The 14,442-nt window shown below is 49.1% G+C and overlaps 2 protein-coding genes across 12 annotated transcripts in view; one reads left to right on the top strand and one right to left on the bottom strand.

Moving 5' to 3' along the window:
- Window positions 1-14,338, bottom strand: part of TMEM8B (transmembrane protein 8B) — a 35,959-nt gene extending 21,621 nt beyond the window's left edge. For 3 of the 7 annotated variants that reach the window (XR_013814579.1, XM_079791414.1, XM_079791419.1), the window contains exon 1: window positions 682-1,890. Coding sequence is in view for 2 of the 7 variants with exons in the window: in XM_079791414.1 (XP_079647540.1) it covers window positions 682-1,600 (919 nt within the window). In the remaining 5 variants the exon portion in view is untranslated. Of the gene's footprint in view, window positions 1-681; window positions 1,891-5,086; window positions 5,156-12,349; window positions 12,572-13,941 lie in introns of those variants that run through there. The other 4 variants (XM_079791424.1, XM_079791425.1, XM_079791423.1 and 1 more) reach the window with 4 other exon arrangements.
- On the top strand, window positions 1,926-12,339 carry FAM221B (family with sequence similarity 221 member B). 5 transcript variants are annotated; one of them, XM_079791430.1, is made up of 6 exons: window positions 1,926-4,953; window positions 5,102-5,245; window positions 9,681-9,791; window positions 9,970-10,167; window positions 10,358-10,477; window positions 10,627-12,339. In XM_079791430.1, exons 1-6 carry the CDS (start codon window positions 4,068-4,070, stop codon window positions 10,824-10,826), a joined length of 1,659 nt encoding a protein of 552 aa, XP_079647556.1. In that variant the 5' UTR covers window positions 1,926-4,067; the 3' UTR covers window positions 10,827-12,339. The 5 variants fall into 5 exon arrangements, with proteins under 5 accessions (XP_079647556.1, XP_079647553.1, XP_079647555.1 ...); XM_079791427.1 differs by having other exon boundaries at window positions 10,400-10,477; window positions 10,857-12,339; XM_079791429.1 differs by having other exon boundaries at window positions 9,970-10,047; window positions 10,400-10,477; window positions 10,857-12,339.
- Window positions 14,339-14,442: the final 104 nt, after the last annotated feature.

Below are 14,442 nucleotides of genomic sequence, written 5' to 3' on the forward strand. Positions count from 1 at the left end.
GGGGAGGCGCATGCAGGAGGCAACCAATTGATGTGTTTCTCTCACATTGTTGTTTCTCTCTGTCTTTCCCTCTCTCTTCCACTCTCTCTAAAAGATCAATGGAAAAATATCCATATCCTCAGGTGAGGATTAATAAAAACAAACAAAAAAAGTGTCAGGAATTATTCCTACGCAAATCAAGCTTATTTGGAACAAAACTCATTACAAGAAGAAAACTCGTTATTATGGCAACTAACCCATGTCCATCTGTTTGCTACATGTTATTTTCAAAACTGCTTTTTTTAACCCTGTTTTCATGCCTACTATCTCAAAAGTTTAGGCTAACACTTCCCAACACTGGACTAGAGGCTGTCTGGTGTGGGAATGTGTCTCTCCCATCAAACTGTATGAGCAAGGAGCAAGACTTCCTTGGAAAAGCAAGTGTCAACATGGGGTCAGAATGGACACCGGGAATGGAACCTTGGTGTCTCTGTCCTAGGACCTGCTGAGCCTCAAGTCCACAGTAGCTACCTCTCTTCTGACCCTCCCAACTCCTCTCAGATGTGTAAGAAACTCTCTCCTCCCTAATTCTCCCCAATGATCTAGTTACCAAGGCCCCACCGCCCCCAAATCCCCCCAGGCCACCCCCCCTCCCCGCCAGAACCCCATCCCTGCCTCAGTCCTCGCTGCTTCTGCACTCACCAGCCCCTGGGCCAAGGACAGAAAACAGCAACAGCAGCAGCAGGGCTGGGGGCAGCTGGAGCCCAGACCTGAGGCGAGGCTGGGAGAGGGGCAGGGTGTGAGAGAGAGGGGTAGGTGGTGGGAGAGACTTGGGTGAACACAGAGAAGCGGGCAAAGGCTGAGAGAATGGGCTGGGCTGGGCCGGGCACGGGGGCTTGAGAAAGGGCCGGGGGTGGGACAGAAGAAGAGACTGTGATGGGGACTGGAGTGAGGGCAGGGTTCGGGCCCTGGGCTTCAGCAAACACTGGGGATGGGACTGGGACAGGGGTGGGGCTGGAATTTGTGACCGGAGCTGGAGCCAGGGCAGAGGAGGGGAGGGGGGCCGGGCCAGGGCCTGGGTCTGAGGCTGGAGGGGGGGCCTGGGTGGGGACCTGGATCTGGGCATTCGCTGGTGTCCGGGCCGGGACTGGCACCTATGGGGGAAGCAGGCCGAGGGCGGGGCCGGGGGCCTGGGCCTGGGCCGGGATGTTGGGACGACGGGCCGGGACAAGGGCTGGGCCATGGCCCGGGGCGGGGGCGGGGCCGGACGGGCCAGCGCGGGCGCTCGCAGAGCTGACCCGCGGCTCCGCTCCCCACCCCCGCGGGGTGGCCTCGGCGTCCTCGCGGGCCCGGGGCCGGGCCGGCTGAGGCCGAGCCGGGGACTAGGGCAGGAGTTGAGGCCTGGGCGACTCCGGGCTGCGCGGAACCGGCGAGAACCAGGCCCCGCGGCGGCGGCCTCGGCCTGACGTCGATGGCGCCCCGCCCCTCGGTCAGTTCGATTGGTCCCCGCTGGGCTCCGAGGACAGACTCCGCCCAGCCCTGCCTCCCCGTCCCAGCCACCGAGCCCCAGGTCCGCCTCAGATCCTCGCAGACCCCCCTGGCCGCCCCACAGACGTCTCATAGGAACCCTCCAGAGACCCTCCCCAACCCGGGCACGCACGGACGTCCCCGCAGAGATCCGCAAAGCCTACCCAGAGCCTCTCCGAGAGCGCAACGCCGCCCGCTCGGGAGACCTCGCCCGCCGGAGGAGACCGGGCTGCTGCTGACGCCGACTGTGAGCGTTCCAGTTGCCCTGGTGACGGGCCCCTTCTCCTCCGGCCTGGGTTCCAGAGGCTTCAATCAAGCCTCCCCGCCGGCCCTGGTTCCCCTCGTCCCTCCCCCTCCCACCCTTCCCCAGACCTGGCTAGAGCTCCTTTGGGGATTTCTGCAGGTGTTCCAGTCTCCTGTCAGCACACAGCGCCCTGCAGCCGGGTTTCATCCACAACCAAGAGCCTTCCCTCTCTTCGGGGCTCACACTTCCCACGCCCAGCCTCAGGCAAGATCCTGACCCAAGGACTTGTAAAAGCCAAGCCAAAGCCCAAACGTATGTAGTCTCCAAGGTCCACCTCGAAACCTTCATCCCGTTTCCTTCCTAGCACCTCTGTCCCTTCCCACCTCAGTGCAACCCACTCCCATTCTCTGCTTTTCATCCTTACCTGCTCCCCCTTCTTTTCCCCCTTCCTCTCTCCCCATCCCCTGGTTCTCCACCCTGCCCCCATCCCTTTTTCTTCCTGCCCAAGTCTAGTCATCTTACTCCCCACCGTCCTACCTTTCCCCTACTTCCTGTCCCAAACTTGCCCTTTGGAAAGGCCCTGATGAGTTTAAGTGATATATTTAGTATCTCGGGAGCATGGGGGGGTGGAGGGGGGGGGAACAAGTGCAGGGAAAGTTAAGGCTGGAATCCTTAGGCACTGTTGCAGATGGCAGGCCTTGAATATCAGGGCCAAGAAATTTGGACTTAATCCTTAGACTGAGTCAATGAGTATTTTTTTAAATATATTTTTATTGATTTTAGAGAGGAAGGTAGAGGGAGAGAGAGAGATTCTCTCTCAATGATGACAGAGAATCATCGATTGGCTGCCTCCTGCATGCCCTCCACTGGGGATCAAACCCGCAACCCAGGCATGTGCCCTGACCAGGAATTGAATCTTAACTTCCTGGTTCATAGGTTGATGCTCAACCACTGAATCACGTGGGCCAGGCAATGAGTATTTTTAAGCACGGAAATGCCGTGGTTAGGTTTGTATTTTAGAAAGATCACGATCGGGTCACTAAGGAGTACTCACTTCTTTTGGATATACTTCCAAGAGAAATTAGGCTGCGGCAGCAGGTGCGACCTGGATGAGAGCTAGTGGTGCAGCGCTTGGTGCACTGCTACATCTCCCGAGGGGTCCCGGATTGTGAAATGGCGCAGGCCAGGCTGAGCCCCCCCCCCACCCCACCCCTGTGCATGAATCCATACACCGGGCCTCTAGTAAAAGTATAAGTTATCTAAATCAATGATAGAATGGGCGAGTGGATTAGTATGCTGGGAAAGGCAACAGAGGGACAACGTCATCAGAGGAATACCTGACATCATCCAGGTAGAAAATGATGAGAATTGAACAAAACTGGAGGGAAAAGAGAGGAGAGAATGGATTTGAGGTATATTTAGAAGATAGGAAATACAGTCCCTGATGCCTATTTGAAAATAAGGGCTGAGGGGAAAGGAAAAAAAAGCTAAGATAATTCCCAGAGTCAGGTGTTATTGTTTTTTAATTCCAACCCAAGGATATGTTTTTATTGTTATTTGTTTTTGTTTTTGAGGATATGTTTTTATTGATTTTAGAGAGAGATGAATGGAGAGAGAGAGAAACATCTATCAGGTGCCTCCTGTATGCACCCCAAGTGGGGATCAAACCTGCAACAGAGTCCATTTTGATGCCCTATGGGACATCCATTTAGCAACGTCCATCAGGCAGTTGGGTATAAGTGTGAAGTACAGGGGTTTAAAGAGGTCTGCACTGGAATTATGAATTTAGGGATTATAAGCATACAGCTGGCAGTATTGAAGCCTTGAACATGAATGACATCATCTAGGGAAGGTAGTCAGTAGACAAAACTAGACTGTGGTCAGAGCCCTGCCTTCGTGACATCCTCCTGCACTCTTGGGAGCAAGCCCCCCCACTTTGGCTTGGTATTCCCAGTCTCTGGAATTCCATAGCCTGATCTCCATGGTCGTAAGGTATGCCTAGGACTCTGCGCTTGGACTGGCCAAGTGGCTATGTTCAGGTTCCCTCCTAAGGCATGGTCCTCTGCTACCATCTACTGATAGGATTCTGACTGCTTCAGCCTTTCATTCTTTAAGTACCAGCTCCCTCCAAACCCATACATGGGGTCTAGGCACCTGAGTGAACCTCCTGGTAGCATACCTTAACACAAAGCTCATCTTACTTCCCCCTTATATCTCAGGTGCACTAAGATATATCCTAATTCCATACCTGCCTGTGAACCCTGATTTGTAGACCCTACAATCCCAATCTAAAGCCTGTACCATATTCTACCACTAGATGGAAGCAGAAGAGCCTCATACCACCATGGATGCAGAGGAGCACCCTTCTTCAAAGGACCCCTCTGCTGAGGACTCACAGGAGCCCCCTCTCCCTGACACCCCCTTGGAGCCTTTCATCTCTCAGATCCCTTTAGAGCCCCACACCTCTGAATCTCAGATGCTGTCACCCACCTCCCATTCTGAGTTAGAGACCTACACCTCCGAAAACCCTTTGGAGCCTTCCATCTCTGAGCCTCCTCTAGAGCTCATCACCTCTGAATCTCAGATAGTGCCATCCACTTCCCAGACCGAGTTTGAGACCTACACCTCCGAAAACCCTTTGGAGGCTTCCATCTCTGAGCCTCCTTTAGAGCCCCACACCTCTGAATCTCAGATGCTGTCACCCACTTCCCATACTGAGTTAGAGACCTACACCTCCGAAAACCCTTTGGAGCCTTCCATCTCTGAGCCTCCTCTAGAGCTCAACACCTCTGAATCTCATATGATGCCATCCACTTCCCAGACCCCTTTAGAGACCTACACCTCTGAAAACCTTTTAGAGCCTTCCATCTCCAAGGCCTCTGTAGAACACTCTATCTCTAATGTCCCAGAGGAATACTCTACTTTACAAAACTCATCACCAGACCAGGTCTCTGATGCTCTGAAGAAAGGCCTCTCCTCTGAGGTCTCATGGCCAAGAAGATCCACACAAATCCGTGAATCTGAGATGCTTCCAAAGCATTCCCTTGTAGGCCCTTCAGCCAAGGTCCACCTGGACACATTTGAAAAGGAAAGGGAAGAGGAAGGAGAGGACAAGGAGGGGGAGGATGCCACTGTCAGCACCACTCACACAGCTCAGCCTGGACGTCATCTGGGCAAGAAGAAGGAGAAGAAAGGAGTTAGCCGTAATTGCTCCCGCCCTTTTCCCCATTCTCATCACTGTCTTTCACCCGCCCCAGGAGAAGGAGATTGGGTTACTCTTTGACCTGACCCCTTCTCTTAGTTTTGGGGCCCCCTCACTTCTCCTTGGTTACTCACCCCCTTTCTTCCCAGGTGACACAGCCAGTCCAGTGGTCCCTGCTAAGCAGGCAGAGCAGGTGGGAGTGCCTAAGACAATGCACAGAGAGAAGTTTGGTGCTCAGGCGAACAATCTTTTCCAATGGGAGAAGAATGCAGCCCTGAAGGCCACCCAGACAGGTGAGCCCAGAGCCTCTCAGAGGCTTGTGACAGGCCCGGGATCGTCCTCCAACCCACCGATTTCTGGGAACTTGCCCATTTGGTGGAGAGCGTGCACCTTGTGGAAATGGCAATGCCACCTGCCTGAAATGTGGGAGGGAAGCAGGCAGGTGGGCCGAGCTGGATAGTGTAGTTGCAGATGAAGAGTGAATAATCATATAAAGCCCAGGTGGGGACAGGGGACTGAACTAAAGTTGTTAACCCTTTGCACTCGCTTGCTTTTTTCTCGATTCCTTTATTCTAATGCTAACCGTGTCGAGTCACACTCAACATCTGAGTGCAAAAGGTTAAAAACAGAAGGGTCACAGACCAGCCCCAGATCTAGGGCTCAGATCACCTGCACCAAACAGACCCTAAGGAAGAGGGCCTGGACAGTCTCCATGTGACTTGTTGCTTTTAGATGGCAAAAGGCCGTGGTCCCCTTGTTGGAACTCTGTTAAAAGGTAGTCACTCCTGAATATGAGACCCATGATCACTTGAGTACCCAAAAGCTGTGAGTCTCCACCAAAGAGCAGGAGTCACAACTAACCCTGTTGGGTCCAAGTCTCAGCCCAGAATTAGTACTCTTGACAGTCCTGTTGGTGGCATGCTGTGCTTAGCTATGTCTACATACTAGTATAAAGGGTGTGCAGATGTACTCTGTAAACACATGCCATCCTGTGTGTGAGCACGTGTACCGATGTTACTGAGCTTTATATCTATAAGGGTTACCTTTAGGAAGAGGGTCACCCTAACCTGCTATGAGGATTTTGGGGTTTCTAGACTGAATTCAATACGTCACTGCATTTATTTTGGTTTTTCATACTTCCTCTTTATGATGGGAGTAGAGTTATGTCAAAACTAGATGGGCCTAAGATATAAAGACAACTAGGTAATTCTATGCCCTATCCCTCTCCCATGTAACTTACTTTCCTCAGTCCCTATGCAGGGACCTCCCACCTCCACTTCTGGAAAAGAAAGTCATAGTGATCTCATTTGTTTCTGAGTCTTACTTCAGTCATTGAAGAGCTTTGTTTGCTTATTTTAACATCCTATGTCTCTTTTACTCTTTTTGCAAATGTAGGGTCTGTTCAGTACCCTCATTCTCCTTAGAACCTCCTGTCTACTCCCCACTCTTCAAGGCTTCTTGACTTCATTTTCTTGTTTAAACAGGAATTTTTATACTAAAATGTAAGTGTCATGCAATCCTGAACAAAGTTATTTGGGGTTCTCTTCTAACACTGGGGATCTTCTGTCCCTCGAGAGTCAATGGATGTGCTCTGTAGTGAAATATCAAGTGTAAGCTTTTCTCTTATTCATTCAACATTTATTGAGCACCAGCAATGTACAAGGCTCATTGCTAGCTGTGGAGGTGGTTGCACTGATGGGGTTTCCAAGAAAAGATCCCTCAAATAATTTACACTTTAATGAGAGACGCCAATAAGTAAAAGGACAAAAACAATTCACTCTAATAATTGGTATAATTTAGTTCAGCCCAGAGTGCTGCGTGAACAGAGAAAAGGGGCAGGCGCCAATTACAGGAGCTTGGGGAATAAGCCTTGGAAGGGATGACTTCTCAGCTGAAATCTGTAAGATGAGTAACAAGAGGCAGCCAGGTAAAAAGTGAGGTGTGCTGGGACATGACAACATGACAGCGCCAGGCACCAGCAGGAAACTGTAAGCAATGCAGTCTGCCTGCTGCATAGAGTGTTGGGCACAGTAGCCGCTCAGCTCTGGAAGGGCAGAATCGTGCAGGTATTTCTGTACCAAACTCAAGAGCTGGGATTACATCCTGAGGGCAACTAAAGTCACTAAAAGATTGTAAATGGAACAATAACGAACAGATTTGTTTTTGTAAGATCGCTCTGGCAGTAGGATAGACTAGAGAAAGATAAGAGCTGGAGACCTCCCACCTCTGTGGGGAGACTGCATTATGGGGCACTGCTAATAATCCAAATAAGAAATGAATGGGTAGAAGTAAAAAGTAGACAAACTCAAGAAATGCTAAGAAGGTAAAACGAACCTTTGGATCATTGGATGTGTAGGATAAGAGAAAGGAACATGCCTGGAATGACATCTAGGTAATTGGCTTAAATAACTGATTGGATAATGGTGTCATTAACTGAATGCCTAAGACAAGAGTAGATGCTTGCTAACTATGTGTTGGATGAACAGAAGACAAAGGGTGAGGGCCATGTTTGGAAGGAATAATTATAACACATTTGAAGTGCTTGTGGAACATGCTGGTGAAAGAGTCTAGTAGATAGCTTATTTTAACATCCTATGTCACTTTTATTCTTTTTGCAAATGTAGGGTCTGTTCAGTACCCTCATTCTCTTAGCCTCTCTTTCCTTTCCATGCATCCTTTATTTAGCCTAATCCATAAATGGCTATATGGATCTGAAGCTCGGGAGAGAGATCTGGGCTGAAGACATTTCATATAACAACAGCTGTATCTTGTATGAAGACGTTCTAAGCACAAAGAGATGTTATCAGGCAAATGTGATTATGTGATCATGGAATTGACTGTGTTGTACAGAATCAAAATGGCATCCCAGATCATGTTTCCTCCCCCTGCCAGTCCTTGTCCATTCATAACAGAAAGAGGATTTGGAATCAGGGCAGAGAGTAGAGGGCACCATCCGGAATACTGAGCTAGATGTCAATGGTCTCACTTAAAGGGCACTGACACCTGTAATAGAGTCTGAGGTGTGGTTTGCCAGTCTCCCTGTTCAAACTTCAATCTTCATCTGAAAGCTGGACACAGACTCCTACATCAGTGCTTGGACTTGACTCTCCCAGGCTCTCAGGCCAGGCCTTGATCTCTGGGCACTGACCCCTGTCCATTTCCACATCTCACCTGCTCATTCAGTGTATCCTGCTACTCTGGATGACGTTCAGAATTCCTCTAGTAGAATCCTGGCCCCTACCCACCCCCATTGTGACTCTATCTATACTCTGTCCTTTCAACCAAGACTCCCTGGTGTATTGGGGCACTGGCACTCCAGGCCGTCAGCATCAAAGACAGAAGCAGCAAAGCCAAAAGCCACATCTGGACAGGCTTTTGACCTTGGGAGATCATGGGTAATACAAAGAAAACCTAGCCTGACCATTAGGCACAGAATTGTGGATTATGGCCCTGGCCAGAGTCAAAGACCAGAGGACACTAATTCTTTCTCGTCCTCCTTAGAGAACTTCATGGTTCTTCCTGGCATACTGAAGACATTATCTCCCCTCCTGAAGGAATTGGTTCACTCATTTATTTAGTCAAACAATCTGTGTTCTCCAAGCACCTGTTTTGTGTCATGCCCTGTGCTAGGACTAGATATAGACGAAAAGACAGACCCTTCCTTGGAGGCACTCACAGTCTAACAGGAATACTAGTGAACAGTCCATTACAATGCACTGTACTGTGATGAGAGCAGCACAGGGAGCCATGGAAGGCAAGAGACGGGGTCCTAGCAAAGGGGAAGTCAGGGACACTTTCTGGTGGAGGTGACACTTCATTACAGCCTTTAAATCGCAGTAAGAGTCCTACAGCTGAAGGTCCCACTCCAGGGGGACTCATACAGGATTCTTGGCTAGAAGTCGGGGTACTCTCAGGTCTCATGAGGATGAGAAAATCTGAGTGGGAGGTGCTCTCTGCTTCTCCTCCCACATTTACCACCACCCTTTGTCTTGCAAGTGAGATTGAGAGTGAACCCAGACATTTTCAGATCCCACTACTAACACCAAAGGGTTGGGGCATCTTCCTGGTGTCTGAGCTCAGGGATACTTCTTAGCCTCTTTCCTTTCCATGCCTCCTTTATTTAGCCTCAAAAGCTTCTATTTTTGGGTCTTCATTCCTCATAACTTCTGGCCTCCCTCTTTCTCCTGAAGCCCTCCTTTTGACCCCAGGCCTGCTCAACCTCCTCCTCCTCTTCATGTCCCTTCAACAACATAGTCCCTCCTTAGTAACCAATCCCCACCATCTACTCTCCACCTGGTCAATCATCTTCTCTTTCCCTCACCTTAGAAACTTCAAGGAAGCCAAAGTTGGGCTCTAATATAGGGAGGGGAGGAGATGAGAATCCCAACAGTCCCAGAGAATTCATTGAGATTCAGATTCATCTTCAAAAAAAAATTTCATTTATAATCTTCCTACTCAGAAACTAAAGACTGAGTTCAGTCATCTCTGACAGGCTGACAGAGATGGAGTGGATCCTGGGATGGGAAGGGAACTGAAACACTTAGGGGTGATAAGAAAACCTTGAGGGAAAAAATCTACATGGGTCGGTATGAGGACTCATAGGCAGGGATAAATACACCTGGGGGGAGAGGTGAGGCACACCCCTAGGGGATAGGTGAGAACACCTGGGGGGAGCTTAGGCCATTTTTCCTTCCTACTCATCCTGTTACTCAATCCCACCATTCCCAGGTCTCTACATTGGTTGGCGTTGCCCCCATTATCTATGGGACTGTTTCCGAATTGGGGATGAATCCAAGTGCTTTTGTGGACACGTGTTGAGAGAGCACCGGATCGTATCAGGTAGGGAGAACTGAGTTACCCCTCCCAGCCCTTGCAGATGAGGAGGGATAACTGTACTGTCACATGTTGGAATATATGAGAGAAAGTGTGTGTGTTGGCATGGGGGAGGGCGTTGGCATGGAAAGGCCAGGCCAGTCAGGTGCTGGTCTAATCCTACCACCCATCCCCATTCCCATAGACATATCCGTGCCTTGCAATGTGAGTCAGTGCCGCTGCCTCATGTTCTGCTTTATACCATCACGCCCAGAGGAAGTGGGTGAGTTCTGGCTCAAGAGGCGGGCCACCTTTGACCCCAAGGCCTGGAGGGCCCAGTGTCGCTGCAAACACAGCCATGAAAACCATGCAGCTACCGGGTGCCATCCCTGCAGGGTCAAAGGTACCTTCTAAAACAAGGGGAGTGCAGAGGTGGGCATGGGTGGGGATAGGCTGCGTATAGTTTGGGAATAAGCATACGGGAGTTGGTAGGAGAGACAGGTCTATGGTTGGTGAGAAAGAGATGAAGATGTAGTCAGCCCACGGGGAAGCCCCATTTCCCTTTGCTTTTCTTGGCTGTCCCTTTGCCCTAGGCTGTTGCTGCAACTGCTTTGAGTCTAATTTCCTCTGTGCAGCCTGTGACCGGCGTTGGGAGGAACACGAGACTTTCTTTGAGACTGAGGAGACGCGGCGACGAGGAGGGAGGCCTCGTGGTGAGGGGGTTACCTGGAACAGGGATCCATTCCAGAGTCTGTAGTCGGAAAGCCAGGCAGAAAGGCACTCCCATCCTCAACCATCCCATCCAAGACTACCTCCCCCTGTTTACCCCTGCGTCCCACACCTGCATTGGTTTCCGCCCCAGGAGCAGACTATGTGCCTTTTGCAGAGATTCCTACCCTCCGAGAAACCATCATCAGCAACTCTGACTTCGAGGTCCTACAGAAGCAGGGTCCCTCTGGCCATCCCAGCTCCCACCCTAGTCCCCCCCCCCCGCCCCCCCCCCCCGGGCTCCCTGACTCACCCAGCCTCCGACCTGGCCCTACAGCTAACCCCCGTACCTGACCCTGTCACCTCTGCTCTTCCCTCCTCCAGGGACAGACACTGTCAACAGCTGGCACAGGCCTGTGTGAGCCTGGCCCAAATCAGCAATAAAGGAGAAGCCACTGGACTCTGACCTGGCTCTGTCTGGGGCAGCTGGAGCCCCGCCCAGAGATAGATATTCTGAGACCTCAGAGTCAGTACCTATTGGGGGCGAAAGAGAGGCTAGATCCAGCCATCTGCCTTCACCACACCCACATTTAACCTGCTAGTCCTGGCATCAGAAGGAGAGTGGCTTCAAAGAAGCGAAGGAGGGAGGGGGTTTTAAGAAGGATGGAGTAAGCAGTGATGTTAGATGCAGCTCTGATCTCCAGTAAGATAAAGACTAAAAAATGTCCATTGGCTTTTGCAATTAGAAGGTCTTTGGGGGCTTCAGAGAGCATAATTTCAGTGGTGCAGTGGAGGCAGAAGGAGTTGAAGAAACTTGAACGAAAAGAGCAAGAGACAAGTCAAACAATATCCAGAGAGAGAGAGATGTGGAGTTGAGGAAGCATTTTTTAAGAAGGAGAAAGGGAAGAGGCTAGTAGATAAAAAGACCTTGAAGGATGCAGAAGAGCGAGATGCCTGGTGAGACAAGATCCCAGAGATGGAGGGAAGGGGTGAGGTCAAGGCAGAAGTGAAGGGATTCACTTTGGACAGGAGAAACACCACTTCCTAAGACCAAGAGGAAGGAAGGAAGGATGAGGCCTTCACTGAGCTGCAGGTAGCAGGATCTTGTGAACGTTCTCCTGTAGGAGACAAAGTCAGTTTCCAGGGGGGAGGGGGAAGGGATAAGAGTGGAGGATGGGAGACAGGAATAGAGAGGTAAAGGTTTGGGAAGGCTAATGTGAGGAGCTGGAGAGAAACCTGATCAGTGGGTGGTGGAGGGTTAAGGTACAATTGGAAGCAGGAACCTGGTTAGAAAAGCAGAGATGCAAAATATTTAGATGAATGGGTTGTGATGAGGTGTCGGGAGGATACTAATAATAATCAGGAACATAAGACAAAAGAAGGATTGAAAATGTGGTCATCATGATGACCATTCACTAAAATTTGTAACCTTACAAATAGGGAAAGTGAAACCAGAAAGCCATTGGCAGATTTAAAAAAGGAATAACCAAAGGCGTAAAAGTCTCTAACGAGGCCCAGTAGCAGATGCAGTGGTGGGGATCAGAGTGCAGGAAACAGTGCTCAGAACCTGCAGAGTATTGCAGCTTTCAGATTAGAGCAGCTGCAAGTGATCACACGGCGTGGATTAGAGAAAACTGTGGGCCAGGGGCCAAAATCAGTGAATGTCAAGGAGTGTGACTAGAAAGCCCATAGAATTTTGGCATAGATGATTCTTATGGGGAGTGGGAGATTCTGATAATCATGGACTCTGTGATCCTAGACAAGTCACTTTCCCCGTCTGGGCCTCAGTTTCTGGATCTGTAAAACAGGAATAATCTCTGTGCTACCTGCTATGAGAGTCCAAAGAAATAACCAGTTTCCAAGTAGTTTGTACTCACCTACCCCTCCTGGCTGATTTCCTTCCTCTTCTCAGATCCCAGTTCCTCTCTCTTGCCCTTCTCCAGAGCAGCTTTAAGGGCAGCTGCTATCCCAGAGGCATGTCAACAATAAATAGGATGCTGCCACCAATTCAAAGCCATAAGGAGTCCCGAATCTGGGGTGCAAAAAAAGGAGAAACTTTATTCAGGTAAACAGTTTGTAAACGAGAGAGCTGCAGTCTATGACAGAAACAGAGTGCACAGTGCCAAAACAAAGAGGAGGCTGGATTTTATAAAGGTCTTTCCTGCCCCATCTCAGTTTGGTCTATTTATATGCAAATGAGAAATCCAAATTTGCATAGTCTCATTGGTCCAAATAGCATTGTCCTGATTGGTCAGAAGCACTCATTCTGATAGGTCATTATAGAGTCGCTCTAATTGGTCAGTAAATATGCAAATAAGGATATAGCTGTGCAGTTCCAGTTGGATAAGGTAGGTCTCTGCCTATTGGTTGAAAGATGATTATAGGAACTCCTTTATAAGGGTGGACTCAGCTGGCAGGTACACAGTGCAGGAGGCTGGCAGTTCTATCTGTGGGTTTTCCTTGAAATGTAGAGTGGGTATGAGGTACCTCTGAGCAATGGCTCCTGGACTCTGATTATGAATTTGAGCCCAATTAACCATAAGGAGTCCTTCTGGCAGATATATTCCTTCTCGGGGTCAACTGTAGCCTCTAAGGCACTGAGAAAAGGCCTCCCCCCCTGGACTGCTAGAACTCGGGGGAAATTACAGGATCAAATGTCTGCACTTTGGAAGAGAAAGGGCTTCCTAACAATAATAACATGGCTATACAAATTGTTACTATCTCCAGAAGTAAAGAGTTCCTCATTAATGCTTATATGCAATTAACATCATGATGACCATTCACTAAAACTAATTCAATTAATAGTCAAAAATAAAGGAATGGTTACTATGGTAAACACATTCAACCAAGTATTATGCAGCCCTAACAAAATATATTTACATAGACTATGTAATAATATGAAAAATTGTAAGTGGAAGAATAAAATATGCAATACATGTGTATTATACTATAAAAGGAAATTAGAGGAACACCAAATGTTATTCATGCTACAAATTATGTGTCAGGCTATGTGCTAAAACATACATACATACAAACTAAAAATACAGTGGTGACTTTTATCCTATGTGTTAAACATCAGACTAAAACTTACCTGGTATTAGTATATTCGCATTTTGTGATCCCCACGTTTCTTATGTCAAAAATATATATTCCAGCAGAACGAAATATACTTCAGACCTAGCCATGACACATTTCCCTTGTCCTTCTAACTCTGCTCTCTAAAAATACCAGGCACAGAGCTAGCCCTATCACCCACCTTTTCTAATTAGGAAAGAACATTTGCTTATTAGTCCTGTGGTCAAAATAGGACACACACACACACAGCTCCTCCCGTTAAAAAGAAAAATGCAGAAGCCATCCTTAAAACTGTAGAATCTTTAATCTTGGAGTAAATATGCTAACAAGAACATTAAGGAAGAATTGCCCTTAGATCAGCGATTTTCAACCGGTGTGCCACAATAATTTTTACCTTTTTTCCGTCGTCAAATTAAAAAATGACAACTGCCAGCATAACAATAGCTGTCCCGTGTGAATGAGTCAAAATTATACCTGCTCTTTTTGGTCAGGTCGCTAAAAACCATATTTTTGGTGTGCCGCAGAACTTTAGTGACTAGTTTACGTGTGCCGTGAGATGAAAGGCGTGAAAATCGCTGGAATACAACCTTACAGGCCTGGTGGGCAGGACCGAGGCGCAGCCCTCTTCCTCCCAGCTCAGCAGCGGAGCCCCGAGCGGGAGAGGCAGAGCCCCACCCTCGGAGCGTGCCACCCGCACGCTACCGCCCCGTGGCGGGGAAAACCCCACCTCCTGGTTTCTTTTTCCTCCCAATGGAGAGAGAAACTAGTTAGGAGATCCAATGGAAAAGGGACGTTCACGCTGAGAGAAGACGAAGCCAATGGACTGAAAAAACAGTGAGTTTGCCAAGCCGCCAATGGGAGGAAGATTCCGCCACTCCTCTGAGCTAAGGCAGGG

The sequence above is a fragment of the Cnephaeus nilssonii genome (genome assembly GCF_951640355.1).
Source record: "Cnephaeus nilssonii genome assembly, chromosome: 14".
Taxonomy (NCBI): domain Eukaryota; kingdom Metazoa; phylum Chordata; class Mammalia; order Chiroptera; family Vespertilionidae; genus Cnephaeus; species Cnephaeus nilssonii.